Source organism: Solea senegalensis, linkage group LG17 (genome assembly GCF_019176455.1).
Source record: "Solea senegalensis isolate Sse05_10M linkage group LG17, IFAPA_SoseM_1, whole genome shotgun sequence".
NCBI lineage: Eukaryota > Metazoa > Chordata > Actinopteri > Pleuronectiformes > Soleidae > Solea > Solea senegalensis.
In genome coordinates this window covers 3,742,013-3,757,462 of record NC_058037.1, presented here as the reverse complement: position 1 = coordinate 3,757,462, position 15,450 = coordinate 3,742,013, and the positions used below count along the sequence as shown (strand labels likewise).

The window sequence follows — 15,450 nt, the reverse complement described above, 5'->3', positions numbered from 1 at the left end:
TTTTCATAGCGATCATATGGATTTTACATTTATATCTGTCTGATATCTGATCCAGTGATTTTGACCAGAATATTAGACCTTTAAAGTGCAGCCTTTATAATTTGTGATATTACTAAAAATAAATGTGCATTTTTGTTTATTATTATTATTATTATTTTTATTAGGGACATAACGTATAAACAACAGTGATGATGTAACTAAGAGGATCCTGCTGCTGCTGTCAGTAACCTCTCACCTACATCATCCTCTCAGTTGTGCGGCGGCGGCGGCGGCGCTGCAGCCCGCTGTTATCTGTGCGCTGCGCTCTGCCCAGCTGTCACCCCCGGCATTGCTCCGCCGTGCAGACACACGTAGGCGCGTATCCGACCGACCAACCCCCTTCTTCCCCCGGCACACACGGAGAGAGTGAAGAGCCGGTGGGACGGTCAAGCCCGGCAGCTTCAACATTTAAAAAGCCCGGCCGCTGCACTTCTCTGACGGGGACGGACGACGCCGAGTGAGTACGTGAAACGAGCATTATTCTGTGCTTTTGTTGTTATGTTTGGCGTCTGTTTTTGCAGCGAGGACAGCAGGGAAAAAAAAAATGTTGTTTTCCTTCAGTGAGCGGTGGAGGAGGAGGAGGAGAGGGGTGTTTCTCACAGTGTTGCCGGGTGGAGAGCTCAGAGCCGGGGTGTCGTTAAAACATGATAAACGTGTCATATGAAGGCGAAAACACGTCACAACAACATGCTAATTACATGTTTATTTTTATCACCCACAGTTTGCATGTCCTCTGCTGTGTGTAACCCGCAGTAAACGCACCGTGAGCTAATTAAACATGTTTTATTGCCTTATATTAAAAACCCGATGCTATTTCCAATCAATGCATTGTGCATTAATCTCTTCCTTTAGTAAATATAACCGTTATTATCGTTAAAATGACTTTTTCATCCATGTATCCTCAGTGTTTGTGCGCGCTACGGTGACGTCACCCTCTTGCCGTGCGTCATGTGTGTGATTTGATGTGTTTTCTGCGTTTTTTTTAAAAAGAAAATATGTCGTTTTATTTTTTCGCCACTATGCTCCTCGTCCATCTTCGTCCCTCCCGGCGAAACTCGTGCCCGAACACGTTGTCAGAAGGGGGGTGTGTACTTGAACGGGAGCGCTCGACCAATCAGCGGCGGCGCTTCGCCCACTCGGGCTGCTTGTTTACTAGCCACACTCGCCGCTGATTGGCGGAGAGGCGGCTGAATAGCAGGCTCTATGCTGCGTTCAAATGCGAAAGAAAGTGTCGGAGATGACAGGCTTTCGGTTGGAAGCGACGCAAGGCGAAGGCTTCGGAGTGGTAAACAACCGTTGAACATGGCAGGGGAGTCCCATTTTACATCAGTGAGAAAAGTGAAGTCCTTTCACAAGAAGTTTAACAAATATTAAGCAACAGAGGCTTTTAATATGCAGCATCTCATCATACTGTTTTGGAGCACAGCTGTGTTTGTGTTGCACTGATATTTCATCATTTCGTGGGCTATTTTGCTAAATGCTTCAAAAAAAAGAAGAACAGAAGTGTTATGACCAATTGGCTTGGCACCAAATACTTTTTTCAGTTGTTGACCCACCCATCAATCACAAAATTGTAAATAATCCCCTCACTGTTAGTTTTTCCCCAAAAACTAAACTTAAAAATAAAGATATTCCATCCACACCAATGTTAAGCTTCAAAGTCCCCATAACTGAAAATGGGAATTTTTGCTTTTTTTAACAGATAAATAGACGCCATAATTTAAGATCAATATCCTTAAATTATTTTATTTCAAATTATATGATTCTGTATCATGTGGTACAAAGCAGCTCATCTTACCTGCAAGACTCTTACTTAATGGAGTCTGACAGCCGACGGTTACTATGAAAAATTGAGTCATTGAAACGATAATCAGAGGTGGATGAGCTTTTCGACCATTTCATCAGGATTATTCCCACATCCCATGAATGCAGCAGTGCCCCCATTTTACCTCTGTGGGCTTCAGGCCACAGTGAAGGCACCAAGACGTCAGATTATGTCTGCTGAACACGTTATCAGTGTCAACAGAGTGGACAAGTGTAGTACAGCAAGATTTGGGTTCAGCCTCGGTCTAAATCCACTCCAATGTGTGTGTGTGTGTGCGCATGCATGTGTGTGTGTGTGTGTGTCTGTGTAAAAATTCCTGTAATAATTTCCAAACATCTCGTGGTGTTGTTGCTGTGTGTGCGCTGATGTGAACTGGACCGAGTGTTTACTTGTTTTCAAATAATATGTAATATCCAGAAAAAGGTCTATATATATATATAAACTCACATTTTGAACGCGATCACACATAGAAGTCAGGATACTTTGTTGTTTGTTGTGTATAATATCAAGTCTGAGAATACTGGAACTCTAAAGGGTTGATTTCTTTTTCAACTCGATGACATCGTTAGGTTTAACTTTGTGTTGTGGGTCGTGAAGTTTGCTTTAAGTGGTCGTTTAGGTTGTTGGAAGGATCAGATGAAACGAATTCAAGATTAATGAATATATAATTGCGATGCGTTGTGGGAAATGTAGGATTTACTGCAAATTTTCACCCATGTAAGGCCTTCTCATGAGTTTTCCAATTCTTTCAAAGTTAAATACTAAACCACTGAGGTTCCCCTTTAAAGGTCCATTGCAGAAAACTTTTTTGGACCCCTATGTTTTCACAGTATCCGAATATTCACCTGCGACTTCACCCAAAAATGTTGCTCAATATCACGCACGGCACCTGTTATTTCCACTGTACATACACAGCATTTAAAATGTTTGAATTCTAATTATCGTAATACCCCTTGTTGTGTTTTCATCCCCTCACTGCACGCAGCAGCACCATGGCAGCTATGAGACGCGAGTACGAAGCTGGAGCGGGGTCGTCTGGACTACAGGCCTGCGTCTCTACAACAGTGCACATCAGCCGCGGGCCTGACACACAGCAGACAACGGTGAGGGAATGAAACTAACATTTAGGATTTGTTGATTTTTAATCCATCTTAATGTACTGATTCAGTTATTTAAAACTGGGCTTCTCACAACTTTTTAGGGTCAGGAACCTGCATCCCTTTCTCATTATCATGTTAAACCTATGCATTACCATAAAACCCTGCTTTGTAGGTTTATTTCTTTTTAATGCTTAATTCTCACCATGTTGCTCAAACACTTGCTACACATCAGAGTGTCCTTGGTCCACACTGTCTCCTCTAGCAGACAGTCTCTCATTATTTCAGAGCAGAGAATGTTAAAAAGTGATTTTTTTTAAATACTGAGCAAGGTGCTCTTTAATCCTTTATTATTATTTATTATTATTTTTTTTACTGTGGGGCGACAAAGTCACAAGAGATATTTTCTGATCACTTTACCTGCTCTTTACCTGATTGTGGCAACACCAAGATAAATAAGACTTCAGCAAAGCATGTGTGGCATCTTCCACTGATTTACTGCCGACGTTTTCCTCTAATCTCACTGTTTTACCACTTCTGTTTGAAGGTTAATACACAGACCCGTGTCCAGGCTGACAAAACCTTGACAGAGAACCACATAAACAAGACTCCAGCTCACCTTCAGAGGGAGTCGGAGCGAGGCTGGAGTACCCTGACCGCTCCCATGCAAACTGTTGCAGCCACAACGCACCTGAAAACCACGTCATCACCCTACAGGTGAGTGGGTAACTGACAGGAAGCGTGAGAGTGCGAGTGTCGACACACAAGTCTGACGCTTTTATTTGTCTCCAGCTTCCGCAGCCCAGAGTCAGTGGAGATGGACGAGATCATGGCCGCCATGGTTCTGACCAGCCTGTCCTGCAGCCCTGTAGTCCAGAGTCTTCCACAGACCGATCCTGGACCAGGTCTGTCTCAACTCACCCAAATACTACAGGCTCATTCTCGCCTTTTTCACGCTAAAATGATCGTACATGCGAGGGATTCCTTTTAATCTCTTTGAATCCACGATTCAAACTATTCCCACTGCCAGTGGTTGATCTGCCCTGTGGTGATTTTTCCACTCGTGTGTCACAAATGAGTGACCTGTGTCAGAGGAGGAACAAAAACAACAACACGAGGGAGCTCAGTGACACATTTACAGCCGTTACCATTTTCTATCTTTGACTTCAGTCCCTCATTCAATCTCAATGGTGAGGAATTTGATATTAATGACATCACGTTCCCACAAATGATGATCGGAGCTGAAGCTGATAAAAACCCATGTGCCATATCAAACCTGTGTTTAAATTGGGGTTTTGATCCGTGGAAATAGGCTATAAAAAGACATGATTCCTTATAAACATAAAGCCAAATGTTGGCAAATGAGTCAATAGTTTTAATAATGAATTCTGAAGTGTAATCATTTGAATGCAAGATTGTTTTCTTTGTTTAAAAACTTGTGTTAGATGCAACAAATAAATCCATGATGTATGAATCAGGAAAATAATCAGAACTGGCCAAGCAATGTTTATGTATTCATTTAAAAAATGACATTTTAATGAATTAACTTTTTTAGTAAGCGTAAAAGTTAACAGGAATGATTAGAATGTAGTAGAATCATGTATATTTTCTTGGCTCAAATGTTTGTGGGGAGTCTGTGCTTGTTTAAATCAGGGTCGCTCATAGTGATGGGACATTTTTATCATGAATCGTGATGAAAAACAATCAAAATAAGATGAATGGGGTGAATTTCCATTATTGGGACAATCGTGAATGAGGAAAATCCTTAATATTTCACAAAAGTGATTTGAAAATGCCATATAGCTCACCACTGTTTTCAGACGGCAGGATTTATTGATGTCTGATTTAAAATGATAAAAATACCATTTGTTTCATACAAACAAGTGTAAGATGAAGCAATTTCATTCCATTCTAAAACAACAGTGTATATCACAATAATGAATCATCAGTACTTTTAGAAGAAACAGGTGACGACGACGAGACGACGCAGTTAATCAAAACTTACTGTGACTCCTTCTGTTTCCCAGCTGGCTCGTCATCATCAGCTGACATGGAGTGTGGCGGTGGTGAGCTCTCTGACAGCGGCAGCAGCGGCTACTGGAGCTGGGACCATGGCAACGCGAGCCCCACGCCCTCGCCGTCTGTCACCGAGATGGACAGCAGCCCCGATGAAGGTCTGCACATGGAGCTGGAGCAAGGAGAGGAGCTCAGTTCCAAAAAGCCAAAGGTACAGAGAAGCACATCGTCCTTTAAAATAACTCTGTAGCACGTAAGGTGGGAAATGTTCTCACTTTGTCTGTCTCTCTCTCTGTCTCTCTCTCTGTCTCCGTCTTATGCAGAGCTCTTGTCGAGGAGTGTACAGGTGTCTGTGGCCCAGTTGTGGCAAAGTCCTCACGTCTTCAGTCGGAATAAAGCGACACATCCGTGTGCTGCATCTAGGGTGAGATATTTATATATTATATAGTTTAGTAACACGATGTCAGCTCAAGTTAAAGAAAAAAATGAAAGTATTAAATGAATTCATTGATCAGGAAAACAGAACCACAACCACTCAGCATAGAATATTGCTTCCTACACACAGACGGCCACTTCATCGGACCAATATTTGCCTCTTTTTGTTTTTAAATAATCGGCCACTCCCTACAATTTCAGCTTTTTGATGATCTGTTTCTTGTATTTAAAGTTTATTTTACACAGTATTTTGCTCAAAATAATGTATATAATTGCACTGCAGCGCAGACACAACATGTAGATTGGAGATTACCTAAGTAAATCATTTGTTATTATTAAACAGTTAAGCAATTTAAAAATCTGCATCAATTATCGGCTGCCCAGGTTTGTAAAAATCTGTATTGGCAATAGAAAAACCCATATCAGCCCAAACCTTTTCATATAGGGAGCCCTTATTATAAAATGACTAAAAAAAGCATCCCAATTCATAATAAAAGTGGTTTATTTCTATTGCTATTTTGAAGAGACCAGACATTTCTAAGAAATATGTATCATAAATGAATCACATGTTATTTTGAATAGAATAAACATAATAATACATTTAACTTTAAAAAAAGAATGAAAATTAATATATATGCTGTGTGTATATATATATATATATAATTATTTAATTTAAGCATTAACGTTTACTCATTTTATTAGTGCAATTTAAAGAATAGTATACTAGAACTATAAAGTAAAAGCCTAGTTAAATTTTAAGAAATATAATATAGTAGTTTTAATGTGCCAAATTAAATTTCTCTTCAACAATATAATATAATGTAATATAATATAATATAATATAATATAATATAATACCAATTTCAATTAAATTTGATTAAATTAGTAAAGGAAAATAAACTGTAAAATATTGTTAAATAGTGCAATGACAATAGTAAATGTCAATTTGACGTTTACCATAAATAAAGAAATACTTCAGTATACAATATTAATGTCTTTGCTGCTAACAGAACCAGGCAGTGAGTGTCCTTTGCAGTCACTGAAAACATTTAAAAATGAAATATGTTATCTTCATTGTTAATGAAACAGTTGTATTAATGGCCAACTTTAAATATTTCAAAAACATCCCAAACTGCCCTGGATTGTTGAAATAAAAACATCAAATCTGAGATTACTTTCAAACTTAAATAAATGTAAACACAATAATTTAAATCCAACTACAATGGCGTCGATTGCAATTGTCTAACCAATTATTTTCACTATAAAGCAACTAGTTTGGTGTAGGAGGGTAATAATGCAGTATCTGAAATAAAAAACAAGCACAATCCTCATTTACTACAATTCAACCAGTCTTTGCAACATGTCCGTCTATAACGTGTGTAGTACATTTGTGATATATTGTGTAGTAAGTGCTCAGCAACTCTCTGTCGACAGTGTTTTGTCTCTTCTTCATCGTGCAGTGAAAAGCAGACATTTTTACTATAGTGGAAATATTTGAAGATGGAATTCTGCCTTTAACAACAGAAGAGGGAATGAAATGTTTACTGCTTTCAGAAACACAGCTGGACAAATAACACTCTGTCTGTCTGTCTGTCTGTCTGTCTGTCTGTCCCCACCACACACACACACATACATGTACAGCAGTGGATCAGATCAGTCTCAGAGAGAAGAAGACTTCTACTTCACCAAGGTCTCCTGTGACAGCGTGGATACCAGCTCCACTCCAGCTGCTTCCCAGCAGGCTCTGGGCCAAGCGTCGTCCCCTCATCTCAGCTGGGCCCCCTGTGGTTCTCCTTCGGGCTCTGGGCTCCAGATCCCACCACAGGCTCACAGGCCCAGGTCCAACTCCAGCTCTGGACTGGGCTCGAGCAGACCCAGTCCGCTCAGCCAGTCGGCCCCGAGCAGCTTCTGGCAGATCCACACAGAGCATCTCTATCAGGTGAGTGTTCACACATGGTGATTTTATGTACAGTGATTTTCTAAAACAATTTAAATATAAACTAATGTCTGCTGCACACAGGAAGTGATTCATTTTACATTAAGGCAGACAACGACAAGGGTCTCGAAAAGTGAGACAAGTTTGGAGTGAGTTTCAGAAGTGAATTCTACTGCTCACACTCACTGCTTCCTTGTCCCCACCCGCCCGTGTGCTGCCCCTGTATACACACAAACGCACCCTCAGTCAGGTCTGATGAGATTAAGATGAGACACAACATACAAATGATGTCATAACAAATAAGACGTTACATACTGCAGCTTTAATTATGATTATTTATGGAGAACTTTTATGTTTTTTTTTAGCTGTTTGTGAAATAAATAATTGACTTTGTATGGAATTATTTATATACTTATATAAGAGATTCAGAAAGTTTGTCTGTGTGTTAAAATAATCATTTTTATGAACAGAAATGAGAATTATGTCAATCTTTATTCATTATAATATTTCTATGACGGTGGTTTCCTTATTATTACTCTTTGGTTTCAAATGGGCGACCAGATGATTAGTTAGTGTTGTACTCTCCCCTAAAACAATCTCATTTGCCCTTATTTTAAGGTGTTTTTGTTTTCTTCACTTTACTTTGTCACAGGCAAAGAGCCTCAGTCTGTCACTGAGCATTTAACAACAAATAAATGTTCACTTCCCACAATCTGTGTGTCGGAGAGTGATGCAAAGAGACAGCACAGTCCTTGTCCGCATGAATTATTAAATGTCCGGCGTAGATTTGAGCGTGTGACTACAGGAATTTATCCCCCCAAACGTCACTGTTTCACGTCGCAAAATTTAATCTTATTTTCTATGCAACCAGGACGCAATTGAAAACAAAAACACAACCGGAAAAAGTGGATTTTATTTCCATTTTAATGTCATTTCTGTGCAGGAGCTTCATGTTTCAACACGGGTTACCGTGGTTACCCATGCAGATGCCACTGTGACACGCCAAAGAGCTACAACTTTGTTTATGCATCACAAAGCAGCACATTTTACTGGTGACCTGCATTTACCCTGTAAAAGGACGCTTTGTGACAGTGGGAGACGACGCGGCGGCCTGTGAAAGGCAGAGCACTAACACTAACATGGACTCTGTTACCAGGTCCATACACCTTTTCTAAGACCAAAATTCAAGCACTTTTCAAGTCCATTTTCAAGGTTTTTCAGCACCTTACAGCTGAGGTAAATTACAAACTCAAAAATGATTATTCCATGTTTTAAAATGACATTAAAAAAAGATGCTGTAATAGAAGGTCAACAAATTAAAGGATAACAGGCATAAGTTTGTCATGTGATCCAAAAAAAAGCATGGAGCAAATTAGGGCTGAACGATATATCGTTATCGTATCGATATCTAGATATGAACATTCAAGATATTCATATCGAAAAAGCAACGATATAAACAAAATAGATTTTCCCCCGCGCTCGCCCTGCATGTACAGCTCTGGCAGTCACAATAAACTTCATTTTTACGATTGCCCTTGAATGCACCACTACGGCCAGCCAACCACAAACCTTATTTCATGCTTGCTGTGGAACGACAGCTGAAGCCAACCAATGACAAACATAGGAGGGCTGGAGGGAGACGGAGACTGAGACACGCACATACACACACACACACGACATACACAGCGGGAAAGAAAAGTGACAGAAGATAATGCGGCCGGTGGCGATTTTGTGCCAAAACATAAATCATCCTCCATTATTTGGAGGTATTTTGGATTTTAAAAAGGATGTCAACCCGAGCGAGGTGTTGTGCAGGTCGTGCTTGGCGAAAATTGCAACGAACCAAGGTAGCACAACAAACATGTTTCACCACCTGAAACAACACCATCGCGTGCTGCACGAAGAGTGTATTACAATGAGAGAAACACCGGGGACTTCTCAGGTATCCCAAAAGAAGCCCAAGTTAAGTGTGTTTACTGATGCGTTCAGTAGTGTTACACCATATGAGTCGACGTCCACCAGACATAAAGGCGTTACAGACGCTATAACATGCCACATTGCAAAAGACATGGTACCCGTGTACACAGTCTCACAGTGAGTTCTCATCAATAAAACACTTTCCATGTGGAAAGTTTCCACAGTCTTTTGTATTATGATGTTTTTATTTTTCTGAAAAATGCTTGCTTTTCACCGAACCCGTAGTCATATCGTATCATATCGATATCGAGATATCTGGCATGAATATCGAGATATGAAATTTTGTCCATATCGTTCAGCCCTAGAGCAAATCTTGAATTAGATCTAGAATTAGTTTTATTTCCACACTCACCAATTGGTGATAGTGACTTTGGGAGCAATGGGGGTTGGGTGCCTTGCTCAGGAGCACCCCAGTCCTTGACTTGCCCAGGATTTGAATCGGTGACCCTCCGTTTACAAGCCCAATTCCCTTCCACTCGGCCATGGGCTGCCCATTTAAATCAACTAAGATGAAATTCAGACACTTTCATTGTTTTCAAGCACCCGTATGACTGCTGTCTAACTTTGGGCTAATGTAATCAATACACAAAGTAAAAGACGTTAATATTATTATCTACTGTTAGAAAATGTCTCCTCTTGTCTCACATTTGTCTGTAATTTCCTCGTGGATGCAGAAATGTAGTGTGGGCTTGAATCGTGTGTCTTTTTTGTGTGAGTCACGTCTGCTTGAGGCAAATCTTGGTTTATAATTTAGGCGTCTCGTTTTTCTCTTCTCGCAGTTTAAACGCTTAAAACTCACCCTGTGCCGTTTTGTCTGTCTGTCTGTCTGTCTGCCTGTCTGTGGACGCGGTGGTGCGGGGTGTGAGGAATGTGGACATGTGCACTTCGGTGATGTGTGCAGACGGAGCAGCGTTACACAGGGAGAGAGAAATAGGGCAGAGGGAACAGGAAAACCATGAAGTATGTGAGGCGTTGTTGTTTTTTTTGTTTTTTTAATGCCTCATATTTCTTACGGCAAAATGTTGGGATCGAGAAAATATGAGTGGATCGTGTGGAGCTGCTGTCTGTGGGCTGACGGGATGAAATTTATGTTCAGGACTTTTTCTGTAGGAGTAACAGACGGTCTGTGTAGTTTTCTGTAGTTTTCAGCTGCATTTTATCCTTCAAAATGTTTTATTCTGGTAAATTAGCACATTTTCATACGTTCATACATAGGTTTATCCTGCAGAACAGACTATAAGAGCTTTAACCTTCACTCTGAGGCACATTCTATCCTCTTTTAGCTCAATGTTTTGCTTTTATTCACATAAATGTTCTGTATTGGGTTTCTCTTTACAGATAAAGCTGTAGTAGACAAATTCCTTACAAAAAGTACTTGATGGTTTCATCCACAAGTCATTTAAATACTAATGTTTTCAGATCATAGTTCTCTCACATGTGAAAACTTGTTTTATTGCATTAGTTAGTCTGACGTGTCAGGACAGAAGGAGTAAAGACAGTAAACGTGACACTAAAATCACTGCATTGACATCTCGCTGAAAGGTTATTATTGAATGTCTGTTGTACCTTTAACAGCTAACTAGCTTAGCATCTGAAGAACCTGGTGATGGAGAGTGAATATTTTGTTTTTCAGGTTTGAATTCAAGACCAAAATTAAAACGTATGTAACTTTAAGAGCGGCAACTAACGATTATTTTCATAATCTATTAATCTGTCGATTGTCTTGCGATTCATCGATTAAACTGTTGGTCGGTGTTCGTGAATCCTGGGAATGATGATGTTCTCAAATGTCTTGTTTTGTCCACTTTGAATGAATTCTTTGTTATCCAGAGCAAAGAAATGAAGAAAATACTCACATTTAAGAAGCTTAAACAACAGGAAATCTTCTTTCTATTATCAAAATAGTTGTCGACTAATTTAGTTATCGATTAATCATCGATTAATCAATTCATTGTTTCAGCTGTAGTCATGTTGGTATGAAAGAAACAGTAATCTACAGATTCACTCACTGATGTGTCGTCTCCTGTTGTTTGCTTCTCTCAGGCCTGTAGCCCCGTCCAGGTACCTGTGGCCCCCAGCTGGACGCCCGCCACCCCCCCCACCACCACCATCACCTCAGCCTCTGGCCCCAGCAACACTCCAGTATGTCCACGTCCTGTCCGCCTGTATAACAGCTGCTTATCGCTATCAGTTTGATGTGATTTTATTATTATTATTATTATTATTATTATTATTATCTCATACAAACCTTGAATGATGGTCACACTCACGGTTTCTTCTCTCCGCCGCTCAGATGGTGAAACCTCGTTGCCGGTCAGTCAGTGTTGGAGAACAGTGGCTGCAACAGAACAGGTTGCAGCCCATGAGCGCGTCGCCGTCCCGCAATCACGGCTCCTTCAGGTGGGACAATACACACACCTGAGCTTTAGTGAACACAAAGGCTGTTATTATGCAATTCTGTACGTTTGTGGTCGTTAAAGTTGTACTGCATAGCTTTCAATTATGAAGGAACGTCTGTTACATTGTTAAATGAGTTCTCTCACGCTCGTGCTGCTGTTTCCTTCACCACGCAGCTCCAATTAAGTTTCCTTCACGTAAGTAACGTCACGTTAAAAAGACATCGAGGTTAAAAATATTGACCTGACAATGACACGGTGTTTGAATGACGACAACCCATCAAGGAGCTGTTAAAATAATTATTATTCACAATAATATTGTCATAATTTCAACTTTAAATGGCCTGAAAACAAACTGAAATCACTGTATCAAACATTTAGGTAAGAAGTAGTTATCTTAGTTATATTATCATTGGTTTATTGGTGAATTTGTAGCATCGCAGAAAGGATTTATAGTCAAATCTTTTCATAAAAACAAGAATGTTAAATGATATCATTACCATGTGTAACGAGCATAGAGTATATGCATCTAATGCACTGTTTAATGAAGCATGTAGATACTGCGCCATTGACTTGTAAACATGCAGACACTTCAAAATAAACAGCTAGGACTGTATGTTGTTGAGCTCCACAGTATTTTCAACTCTCACTACAGTCAAGTCATTCATTGATTTTTATTGTGATTTATGATAAACACTTTGAACTCCAATATCATTGTTGACATTTATATAGAGATTTATTTCATCATAAAAACCTTCATCTCAACAACTCATACATTTGTGCTTCACTTTTCTTCTTCGTTCAGCGATTTCGGAAACAACTCTCAAGTTGTGATGATGATGGAAATCCATCATTGCGAGTTAAAAGCTAATGATCACATTGCGCAGCTTTGCATCATTACAGTTTAATGTACTCATTCATGCATTATTAGTCCCACTCCCTAAATGTGGACTGGATGTGAAATTCCTGCCATTAGGCAGTTTTCTCCTCTCGTTACACTTCTAACACATGAACTATTTCAAAATCCTCTTTGCTGTGGAAAACACTCACAGCAACAACAGCAACAACAACAGCAACAACAACAACAACAGCAGCAGCAGCGTCAGAGCTAAAAAACGGTTTTACTGCAGGGGAATTAGCCTTTTTAATGACGGGGCTCATGTCCTCACAAATGTCCCATTTAAACAATATTGTTGCTGCATCCCGAGCTTGTGATTGGTTAAAGGCTGCACTCCAGTGCTGACACAGCATTGTATAGATATTCAGCCTATAGAAGATTTAAAAGTGATTTCATTCAGTATTTAAAATACGTGTATATTGATAATGTTTCATGTGGTCGTGCTCCCTGTCTGTCGAGGAGAAGCTCGACTTAAAAAGCCGTAGTATAACCATTATTTTCATAATCCGTTAATCTGTCGATTATTTGGTAACACTTTTAGATTAGGGAACACATATTCACTATTAACTAGGTGCTCACTAACATGCATAAATAGCACACTATTAGTAATTATTAAGCATGTATTAACACCTTATTCTACATAACCTTATTCTACCTCTATTACGACATGAAAGGTGTTAATACGTGCTTAATAATTACTAATAAAGGGCTAGTATGCTACTTATATACATGTTAGTAAGCACCTAGTTAATGGTGAATATGTGTTCCCTAATCTAAAGTGTTACCGATTATTTTCTTGATTAATCGATGAATCGTTTGGTCCATAAAATATCAGAAAACCATAAATAATAAACCAAAAAATGTTGATCGGTGTTCGTCAAACCTGGACATGATGAAATTCTCAAAATGATTGACTTTTAATGATTTCTTTGTTATCCAGAGCAAAGAAATGAAGAAAATATTCATATTTAAGAAGTTTAAACAATCAGAAATCGTGTTTTAATCATGAAAGAAGCTTCGAAGCGATTCATCGATTATCAAAATAGTCATTCGATTAATCGTTTCAGCTCTAGTATCTGCCAGAAAAATCAATTATGGGCCAGAGAGTGCCACACTGTGTGTACGTGAGTGTCCTCCAACATGTCCAATAACATGCAGAGGTTAATTGAGCACTCTTAATTGCCTGAAGGTGTGTGAACGAACCCCGCCTCTCACTCTCATGTCAGCCGCGATTGGCACCGTCAGCCCCCGCGACCCTCATGTCGGAAGATAAAGTGGTAGACAATGGATGGATATACAATTATATTGTTGCCCCACTTTGTTCAGCCCTACTGTGTTCTCCTCGTCCTATCACGCGACTATGACGTGTCACAGCTCAGCCTCACGATCTCACGTCTCTCCGTCCGCAGGAAAAGTCGCGGCGAGGCCAAAAAGTGCCGCAAGGTGTACGGGGTGGAGCGCAAGGATCAGTGGTGCACAGCCTGTCGCTGGAAAAAAGCCTGCCAGCGCTTCCTCGACTGAAAACACCCACGTGTGGAAGACGAGTGACGAGAGAGACTTTTATCAACAAAAGAGGCTATAAATCAGGGCCCAAGAGCCGTCAAGAAAAACAACTGTTCTTTGATTACATGTCCTTTTCTTTTCTTTTTTACTTTGAGCCTGTTTCGTTTCTTTCTTAAAAGAATGCAAATTGACTTTTCTGTATCTTTGTAACTTGATCCCGAAAACGGAAGTCTGCGATGGTGCCAACTGTTGACCGACTTTGACTATGTGATGTGTGCTAAGCGTACAATACTTTATCCAACGGTGGTATTACTGCACCTGTAGCTCCACATTATTAGACTGCAGCTTGGCTGTTTCTCTTTATTCCAACCTTTTCTTCCAGTGGTTACACAGTGGTTATGATGTCCATGATATTGTATGTATGCTCTGAGTTACATATGAGTATTTTATACCTTTTTTTTTTTTTTAATTGTCATGTTCAGTCCAGGGGCAGATGATTTTTTTTTTTTTTGCAATTTTCATGTCTTTTGGCACTTTGTCAGTATAAAAACTCACAGGAATAAGCTACAATTGGTTCGACTCAACCAAGTTCCTTCCATGAAATCATGAAACAGATTTCCTTCCTGCCCATGTTGTTGGCCCATGACCGGTGTTGTAATGTTTTACCCGTGAAGCAATGGAGTCATGGAGTTTATGGGATTAGCATTAGGAGAATGCGTTTGTAATAGCAATAAAAAACAAAACAAAACAAAAAAACAGGAAATATATTGTCAAACACATTAAAAAGCACTGAGAATTTGAGACGTTTTTTGTTTTTTTTTTAGTTTTTCTTTTGCATGACAGTCCACAAAATAAATAGCAAACTATTTTATTATACTTTTCTCTATACACATTTTGTATGAAGACGCAGAACAATGGTATAATGTGATCGGGAATATACACTGTATTCACTGTTTGAGAGAAAAACCCTACAGACACGCACATGCACGTGCACACGCACACACACCCATACACACTCTCACTAACACACACACACACACTTTATTACATCTCCTTATCAAACACTAGTAAACACTATTAAGATGCAAAAGTATGGATGTGACCTGCTTGTGTGGGAAAATATCTCGATGCCAGAACTAATTACTGAACTTATTTTTAAACCCAAGCAGAAACACCCTACACTCTATGATGATGAGCATATTTCACATGCACTTCATCCTGTTCCTTTCTTGTTAAATGGTACATTAAGACGGTGGTTTGTCAATTAGATCTTTTTTTTTTCCCATCATACATCGCTGTAAACAGCTAATGGCCCTCGAAGTTTCCAA

The 15,450-nt window shown here is 39.7% G+C and overlaps 1 protein-coding gene across 4 annotated transcripts; it reads left to right on the top strand.

Annotated features, from left to right (window-relative positions):
* The first annotated feature begins 227 nt into the window (after window positions 1–227).
* On the top strand, window positions 228–14,904 carry znf395b (zinc finger protein 395b). Of its 4 annotated transcripts, none has more exons than XM_044048849.1 (10): window positions 228–496; window positions 2,850–2,967; window positions 3,509–3,678; window positions 3,754–3,866; window positions 4,989–5,188; window positions 5,301–5,401; window positions 7,054–7,351; window positions 11,369–11,467; window positions 11,619–11,725; window positions 14,029–14,904. In XM_044048849.1, the coding sequence occupies exons 2-10, from the start codon at window positions 2,857–2,859 to the stop codon at window positions 14,138–14,140; spliced, it is 1,311 nt and encodes a 436-aa protein (XP_043904784.1). In that variant the 5' UTR covers window positions 228–496; window positions 2,850–2,856; the 3' UTR covers window positions 14,141–14,904. The 4 variants fall into 4 exon arrangements, with proteins under 4 accessions (XP_043904784.1, XP_043904783.1, XP_043904782.1 ...); XM_044048848.1 differs by having other exon boundaries at window positions 241–500; window positions 7,057–7,351; XM_044048847.1 differs by having other exon boundaries at window positions 243–500; window positions 2,853–2,967.
* Window positions 14,905–15,450: the final 546 nt, after the last annotated feature.

What these genes read in the sequence shown, in the direction of transcription:
- znf395b (XM_044048849.1), top strand. Translation starts at nt 2,857, where the DNA reads ATGGCAGCTATGAGACGCGAGTACGAAGCTGGAGCGGGGTCGTCTGGA. An exon ending in ACCACGTCATCACCCTACAG is followed by an intron (nt 3,679 to 3,753) that starts GTGAGTGGGTAA and finishes ATTTGTCTCCAG; the next exon opens with CTTCCGCAGCCCAGAGTCAG. An exon ending in ACACAGAGCATCTCTATCAG is followed by an intron (nt 7,352 to 11,368) that starts GTGAGTGTTCAC and finishes TGCTTCTCTCAG; the next exon opens with GCCTGTAGCCCCGTCCAGGT.